General features: G+C 48.1%; 1 protein-coding gene across 4 annotated transcripts in view; it reads left to right on the top strand.

Moving 5' to 3' along the window:
* The first annotated feature begins 242 nt into the window (after nucleotides 1–242).
* Nucleotides 243–8,617, top strand: part of UBE3B (ubiquitin protein ligase E3B) — a 33,492-nt gene continuing 25,117 nt past the window's right edge. The window contains exons 1-11 of one of the 4 annotated variants that reach the window (XM_035134864.2): nucleotides 243–334; nucleotides 464–560; nucleotides 1,222–1,393; nucleotides 1,878–1,992; nucleotides 2,962–3,021; nucleotides 3,321–3,425; nucleotides 3,523–3,619; nucleotides 3,871–3,956; nucleotides 6,102–6,184; nucleotides 6,784–6,889; nucleotides 7,420–7,540. In XM_035134864.2, coding sequence (XP_034990755.2) covers nucleotides 1,233–1,393; nucleotides 1,878–1,992; nucleotides 2,962–3,021; nucleotides 3,321–3,425; nucleotides 3,523–3,619; nucleotides 3,871–3,956; nucleotides 6,102–6,184; nucleotides 6,784–6,889; nucleotides 7,420–7,540 — 934 coding nt within the window. In that variant the 5' untranslated portion in view covers nucleotides 243–334; nucleotides 464–560; nucleotides 1,222–1,232. The other 3 variants (XM_060282082.1, XM_035134866.2, XM_035134862.2) reach the window with 3 other exon arrangements.

Raw genomic sequence — 8,617 nt, 5'->3', positions numbered from 1 at the left:
GCCGGAAGCGCCGGTGTTTTCCTTGACTCTATGGTCCGTTTCTGGCGGTCCTCCTTGGAGTTCTTTGGGTGGGGGAAGGGGGTGGAGGCGGCCGTTATCGAGGCGACGGGGGAGGAGGAGAAGGAAGGGCAAAGCGTAACAACTAGCAATAATACTTAGCGGGTTATACATAAATATATACAAATATATATATATATATATATATATATATATATATATATATATATATATATATATATATATATATATATATATACACACACACACACACACACACACACTAGATATATCCTTCGTCGCGCGTCACCTTGGGAGCTCACGACGACCCTGGCAGGTAGGACGCGGCGTTGGCGCCCCCCTTGCGCAGAGTCGGAGGGTCCTGAGGTGAAGAGACCGGCGGGGGGGGCGGCAGCTCGCGGCGGTGACGAGACTCCAGTGGCTGACCACCTGCCTCTCCCCCCAGAGTCCAGGGAGGGCCTCCTCGACCCCCGAATGGGGGAGCCGCTGGGCACGGAAGCGGCCAGAGAGCTCCTCTGCATTGGCTAGAGGGAGAGAGAGAGGTAAGGAGGAGGGTGCTGGGTGGGGGCAGGGGGAGACCCAGCCTGGGTCCTCCATTGAGAGGAGTAGTGCCTTAGATCCGTTTGGCAGCCCTGCTTTCCAGTCTGCTAGCCTTAAGCCTTTGCCTCTTTCTCTGAATGCGGTGGGCTTGAGCCTCAGGCCAGACAGCCACTTCCGCTCCATCTGTCCAGGTAGGGAAAGCCTGAGGGAGATCGTTTTCATTTAATGTTTGGGAAAGTGCTCCGTGTCTGCCTAAAAGCTCACCATCTGAATTAAAACATGAATAGAGAAGGTGGCAGCCAAGGATTCGATTTGCAGGATGCTGTATTAGGTGGACCCTTTGTCTGAGGTAGCACAACTCTTCCTACATCCTTTTGGAAAAACAGAACTTCAGGTTACGGGTAGGAAGCTGTGTTGGTATCTGAAGAAGTGTGCATGCACACGAAAGCTCATACCAATGACAAACTTATTTGGTCTCTAAGGTGCTACTGGAAAGAATTTTTTATTTTGTTAGAACTTCAGGTGATGCTAGAAAAGGGGTGCCCAAATAAAGGATGCCTGTTCAGCAGAATCCCCTACCCTATTGTGGTAGTGTTGCAGGCCATGCAAGCAGGTGTGGCACAGCTTTCCCAGCTTGTCCTTCCCCTCTCCTCCTGTTGCCAGAGACCTCCAAAATGTTCAGCGCAGCCCAGTTGTCTAAGGCCCAGTTCCTTGACAAGGCTCGCCAGGCGCGTGAGGAGCGCCGGGAGTTGAAGGAGCGTGAGCGAGCGGCAGTGCAGATCCAGGCCCTTGTCCGAAGGTTCTTGTGCCGCTATCATTTGCAGCGGGAAATCAGGTGCGTGCAATGCGTGTGTAAGTGCTGGGTGGATTTGGCTTTTGACCTCTGGGGACTGAAGCCTTTTGCCAGTCGCCGTGCCAGTGCTGGCTCCCAGGGTCCCTTGTCTTTGAGGAGGAGGGTGCTGCAAGATCCAAATCCTCTCCTGCTGCCTTTGAACGTTTTGGATCCTGTGAGCAAAGTGAGGGTGGCATTGCTCTTGGGGCATTGGTGGGCCCTTTGCCTCTAGGGCCCTGGCAAATTCCTGACCTTCCTACCCAGTGGAGCAAGGGAAATATCTTAAGTCAGTCATTGTGTGTGGGCATCTTCTGCCATGTATGCTTAGCCGATCTGCAGCTCCTTCTGCTGCCTCTATCCAGAGGAAAGGACCTGAACAGTATCACCATTTGTCATGGAACGGGGGGAACCTACCTCACCTGCACACACCAGCCTTTCTGAAATTACATTGTACCTTCTCTTTTGGACTTTCCTTTGTGCTCCCCAGGAGAGAAGTGGATGACTTTTTTGATGCCAACGGGCCTGGCAAGAAGACAGCACTTTCGATCTTCAAAATAGCCCGGAAGCTGCTCTTTGTCTTCAGGTGCCAAGAGGACAAAGAGGTACTACTGCTTTGCTGAATGTCTCCTTGTTGCATGCTATTTATTCTTGGTGCTAGAGGTGGGGCAGCTGCTGTGTTAGAAGTATCAAGGTGGAGAGAGAATTTTCTGGAACAATGTGAGCTTGGACAGAAACTACTTACTGCAGCTGCAGGCTCTGCCTACTTCCAGGCTTGCCCAAATTCTGAAAATGATCATGAGCCCCAGATTTTCTGCAGGGCCAAATATGTGTTCCATAGGAGAACTGTTGCATTTTTCAAGAGGTAAAGAAAAATTCCTTATTCTGAAATTCCTTATTCTGAAGCATAACTGTTTAAATATAGGGGAAGCTTTACTGCTTTATTATCTTATTTAAGGATGTTGCTGAGCCCAAAAACACATATCCATAGAAGGAACTGCTGCTGTCCCTTTGTATGAGTTTTGCCACTTGGGATGTATCTCCGTTTGTAGGAGTCCTGGGCCATTCTGCTATGTTTTTGTGTTCCAAATGATTGAGTGAACCAACTGACAAAAAGCAGAATGCCCTATCCTTGGAGCAGGGATGTCTCCACCTGTGATCCTCCAGAGGCGGCTGGACTCCCAACTCCATCATTCCTGACCATCAGCCATGCTGGTGGGAGTTTGAGTCCAGCAACATCTTGAGAGCCACAGATTCCTCATCCCTAATCTAGAGGGAGATGCTGCTCTGAAAGAGTAACTGTTCTGGAGACGTCAGTGCATGAGCCTCATGCTCTGCTTAGGGACTGTACAGCAGCATTAGACTGGCCATTAGGAGAACAGGATGCTGGACTAGATGGGCCATTGGCCTCATCCAGCAGCGCTGCTTTTACAATCCTGAGCAAAAGACAACCTTTGGATTGTAAGAGTGAAGTCTGTTTACTGGAAATAATGGAAAGTGCTGTGCAGGAACCATTGGATGGAGGCAACAAAATGATTATAATTTCATATTAACTCACCTGCTTTTCATTACAGAGATTTGAAAAGTTGTGCCGCTGTATACTTAACAGTATGGATGCTGAAAATGACCCTAAGGTGAGCTAAAATCACTTTTCATAGACTTTAACATGAGAGCGTGTGCATATCTTTTCCATAAAATATCCCCAAGAGCAGGTGGAGAATTTTTTTAATTCCATAAGCATTGCAAGCCAGTGTTTCCTGAGAAACGTGAATATTTGTGGCTGCTCTAAATCTAAAACAACCCATGTCAGAGGCTTCCCTGCCACATACGCACTGCAGCTCTGAATTGTGGGGTGACCATTCTTTCTTCTGCATTTTCCCAGTCCGGCAACTGAATGATGGCCTCTCCCTCCCCTCCTGTCACTTGCCCACAGGTGTGGTACGTGTCCCTTGCCCTTTCGAAGGAGCTCACACTGATGTGGATCAAGCAGGTCAAGGATGTGCTGTGGCTTTGCTGTGAGTTTCTGAAGCTGCTTAAGGTAGGGACTGACTTGGGTGTCTCTTTTGTGTGTGTTTTCACTGGTCTGTGACCGTTCCAGACTTCCATTTCATGTCTCTGGTGGTTCTTTCCCCCAGCCAGACATATTGCAAGACTCTAAGCTGGTGAATCTGCACCTCACAATGCTGGTGACATTTACGGACACTTCCACATGGAGAATCCTGAGGGGGAAAGGTAGGTGTGTCGGGTTCCATTTTTCTAGGGCTTTCTACTAGCCAAAATGACAAGGCTTTTTTATACTTGCTGTGGAATCTCGTCAGCTTATCAAAGATGAGTGGTGGATGGCACTGTTTCTGCCTTGCCTGCAGAAGAAAGTGCCTGTTCAGCATCTGTTTTGTTCACAAAGTATGTAGTACAGTTTGCCCCATAGTGTATGATTTAGTCGTAATTTCCAGCTGTCTCCTCCTGTGATGTTCCTCTTGCAGGAGAAACTCTGCGGCCTGCCATGAACCACATCTGTGCAAATATCATGGGACACCTGAATCAAAAGGGATTTTATTCCGTGCTCCAGGTTTGTTGTGCTTGGTGTAGGGGGTCTTAGTTTTTGTGTGAGGTTATGTATATTTGTATCTGCTCAAAGGAAAATAAATGATGGTTAACAGTGTATATGTTTTTGTTTGTTTTGTTTTAATATTCACCTCAGCTTGTGGAACTAGCTGCTCTTTAAAACAAGAAGTTCTGTTTGCTACTCCCCTAGTTGCCTTTTGAAGTAATTCTGAGAGCTCATTGGTAGATCACGGCATGGCCGTCTCCAACAGCAGCTCCTACCTGGGCTGAGAGAGGTGAACGTCTCTAAAACCTCATGTGTGCTCCCCATCCAGTGTCTGCTGTGCCCGCAGCGCTGTGCTGGCTCTGAGTGCTCCACAGTAGGCTTTGAAATGGATGCTGCTCATTGGTGAAGCACAAGAATAGCTCATAATCTGTGAGTTTGCTCCCTAAACATTTTTTTCTGAGAAAGCATTCAGTACATTTCTCCACTTGGTGACTGTGATGTGCTTTATCCTGCTTCTAGAGTAGCTCTTTTAACTCACATAGTTAAGGCAAAGCGAGCCCAGTTGCCGCATTGGGGCTGAGCTCTGTGTGCCGTGTTTTTATTAGTTACATTAGGGTATCATCTTCAGGGGACTGTTGGAGAGTCATGAGCTATTCCTGTCAGAAGTCTGGAATCTAACTGTTGCCCCTCATATAGACACCTCCCTCCCACAGGAGGCAGTGATTGCCAACAGCTTGGCTTTAAAAAAGGATTTACAAATTCATGGAGGAGAGGGCTATCGATGGCTCCTGGCCACAGTGGCTGAGCTCTGCCTCCACAGCTGCAGGCAGCAATACTTCTGAATCACAGTTTCTGGAAACAGGAGGAGGGGAGAGGACTCTCTGGCTCAGGTCCTGTTTCCCATAATGAAGATATGCTTGGCCACTGTGAGAACAGGATGCTGGTCTAGATGAGCCATTGGCCTGATCCAGCAGACTCTTCTTATGTTGTTGAATCTTATGACTTCTGGAGCTTTGGTTGGGGTTGGGGTTGGGGTTGGGGATAAATGACAACCAACACCAGCAGTTTACAAAGGAGGCTCCTTGGTTCTCAAACTTAATCAGTTCTGGAAGTCTGTTCCAAAACCCAAGTGTTCCAAAACCAAGGCGCACTTTCCCTCAGAATGTAATGCAAAATGGATTAATCCGTTCCAGACAATTAAAAACAACCCCTAAAACAGCAATTTAACATTAATTTTACTATCTAATGAGACCATTGATCCAGAGAATGAAAGCAATAGACCAGGCTGCAATCTACTACCCAGGAAAAAGAAACTGGCAGTGATCTACCCATTGTCATTGGAGGGATGAGTGTGCAGGGTGCATGAAGGGGGAGTTCAAGGTGGGGGGAGGAAAGGGAGGCAAAGGTTCTCTCTCTGAGGAGCCAGTCGGCTTCTCTCTCCCCCTCCCCAGCCAGCTTTTCTTTATCCCTCCCCCCCCCAACACCCAGAGCCCCTTCCTCACCTTCTTCAGGGCTGGCACAAGCAGCCCCCGCCACTTGGGTGCGTTCTCCTCACTGAAGAACTCTTACTGCAGCAGTGGCACCAGCATCCTGCCCACACTGTCCTGCGCCCTGTGAGGGGGTGCTGCGCCAGTCACTTCTGGGGCCGAGCTGCTTGGCATTCCCTAACTTAGCGCCGGCTGCAGCAGCGAAATCCAGAAACCGAGGAGATTGTTGATGTGGCTGCCCCCTTCTCGGCTTCCGGACTTTGCTGCTGCAGTTAGGGAAGGCTGTGCTAAGCAGGCAAGTGAGGTCACTGCCACCCTGTGCCTCTGGGTCCCTCTGCCGCTGCTGCAGCACCGGCCACCCCCTCATCCGGTACTGGGTGTCGCCAGTGGCCGGTGCGGCCGGTGCGGCCGGCACTGAGTAAGGGAAGCCCAGGTCGGGTGGCAAGGGAGCAGGCAGCGGAAGTGTGGCACTCAAAACAGAAGTGCACTCCCCACTTCGGAGTACATTCAGGTTCCAAAAAAGAGTTCGAAAACCGGAACACTCATTTCCGGTTTTGAAGCGTTCAGGTTCCAAATAGTTTGTGAACTAAGCTGTTTGAAAACCGAGGTACCGCTGTATTGCAGCACACTGACAATTCTTGACAATCCTTTCAGCTTCTTCATTCTTCTTTTTCAGATTTTGCTGACAAATGGCTTGGCGAGGTCAAGACCTTCACTTTCCAAAGGCACTTTAACGGCAGTCTTTTCTCTTGCGTTGCGGTAAGTTCAATAGGCCAAGTTATTACTCTTCAGGAGAGCAGCTTTAAAGAAATGCATGTGTGGGTTTATTTCTTTAATTTTTACAAGTGAGTAGTCCGTTCCTGTGGATTTTATTTTTATTATGACAGTCATTATTTCATCTACATAGCAATTCTGTTGTAGACCCACAACTTTTTCCCCATTTCAAGAAAGACTTGAATAACTTGCCAGCACAAGAGTAACTTGCTAAGCAGGGAGCTGGTTCCAAGGTGACCTTGTTCTTTGGAACATGCCAGCAATCTGGAGTTTAAAATTAAATTCATAAAATACGTTGAGAGAGAAAAATGAAGCACACGTTTGAGTCATTAGAAGAGCCCTGCAGCAGGATCAAGCCAAAGGGGCCCATCCATCTAGTCTACCATCTTCTTCTTCCCCACAGTGGCCAGCAGATGCCTCTTTGGGGAAGCCCACAAACATCCCCCAGAAGGTACTTCCAGAGTCATTGTCCTTCTTGCTAAGACTTTGCTTTCCTTACTATGGGACTAGCCGTCCTTGTCTCCGTGTGCAGAAAACGTATGCTTCCTCTTCTCTCCTCCCTTACGGTATTTTTCTCTCCCCAGCCCTGTGGTTGCGGCTCAGTTTTCCGACAATCTCTTACGATCCTTTTTAATCCACATCATATCCGTTCCTGCTATAGTCACCCATCTTGCTACGCTTACGCCTGAGGTAGGTGATCCTTCAAATGGCGCGAGTGAGAGACAGACTATTGGAGGGGTACATCTGTTTTGCTTTGCTAAGATCTCGCAGTGCTGCTGTGCTAGACGGGGAGGAGGTGTCCAATTTAGGCAGAGGGCTAGTGGGCCATTGAAAGTGGCTTTGTGAGCCAGAATTGGCCCACTGGCCACAGATTCATCTACCCTGATTTATATTACTTCTGTGATTCTTACAACGTACCTGTAACGTTAGGCCACTATTATTATTATCCTGTTTAGATGGAGGTGCTGAGGATGGCAGAATATTATGGTGTAGTGTTGGTGGGAAAATGGGTGTTTGTACTTTGCTGTGAAGAGAAAATAGAACTTTATTTGCCTCTTCCTAACTTGGGCAATGGTAAAACTACTTGAGTGCATCACCACACTGTTTTACTGACTGAATCAAAGCAAAGATGCTTTGGGAACTCTGTTTGACTGATAAGCTGAAGTACAAGTATATTTAAATAAATAAAGGAAGCTATAAAAAGTTCGCTTTTCTTTCAGCGTTTGGCAGTGATAGAATCGCAGGACCTCCTGCGCAAATTCATACTGTTCTTGAGCCGCGAAGAGCTGTGCAGGGATGTTTGTGTGTGTTTAGAAGGGAGCCACACACTCTGCCTTCTTGGTAAGCGAAGCTGCTTCTTATCTTAGTGCTGCCCCTGGCCAAGGATATGTGAATAAAGCTGTGTGGCTAGAGAGTATCTGTGGCGGAGGCCACACAGAAGGATGCGCCTTACTTACCTCAGCAGTGTTGGCGCAAGGCCACCTGAAATGTGGCTGTAAAATGATGCTTCCTGAGAATTTTCAAAAATATTTTTAGAAATCAAATTTCTGTTCCTTTATGGCAGTGAAGATATGCCATGTGGGCAACGTGTTGGTGAGCTATCAAAAGCTAGAGGTGTAGCTCCAAAGGTACTGCCATGGGCAGAGGGCACTTGACATAGGAGTAATGGCAGTTTTATTTGCTTAGATGTGAGCCATAAAAGACGGTCAGATGTGAGTCACAAATCTGGCTCTTAATTTCCCAGCATCAAATGCAAATAAAGAAACAGGTAAGGGAACATAGTTTTCCTTATCCTCCAAAGTCACATGATGTAACAAAACTTTTCACATGGCTAAACTCAGGTACATTTTTTTCACGAAGATCTTTATAGAGAGGACCCTGGGGAGCATAGTCATAGCATGAAGAAGAACAAAACATGCAAATTTGTTTAGAAATTACAGAAACAAGAAGCAAGAGTCACTGGCAACCAGCTTTGCCTGATTACAGGGGGATTCCCTACAGGGAGCCTCCCCCCATCATCCTGACCAGCACTTCGCCCAGCGAGAGCGGTAGCAGCGGGTCAGGAGGAAGCGGAATGGAGGGGGGAAGGCTCAGCGAGGCATCAGAGCCAGCCAACAAGCAGTGGAGGGAAGGCTCAGCAATGTAGCAGAGCCCCGGCACTGCCCCAGCCAACAAGTAGAAGAGGGAGCACAGCCTCTTCCGGCGCCCAAATTGAGGCACGCGCCCAAATGCAGGGGTAGAGGGTGGCGTTTCAGGGTGCCCAGGCTTTTATGCTGGCCCCGAAGCAGAAGAGCGCCATTGCCGGATTCTGCAAGTGACTAGGAGGTCATGTTTTCTGCTATCTCTGCACTGTAAATAATATGCACAATAAAGCCTTGAAAGACAGAACGGACTGGAACGTCTTTACTAGAGAGTAGC

Source organism: Zootoca vivipara, chromosome 13, assembly GCF_963506605.1.
Source record: "Zootoca vivipara chromosome 13, rZooViv1.1, whole genome shotgun sequence".
In the NCBI taxonomy this organism is placed as follows: domain Eukaryota; kingdom Metazoa; phylum Chordata; class Lepidosauria; order Squamata; family Lacertidae; genus Zootoca; species Zootoca vivipara.
The sequence above is the reverse complement of the archived record's forward strand: the minus strand, read 5'-3'. Positions and strand labels throughout refer to the sequence as shown.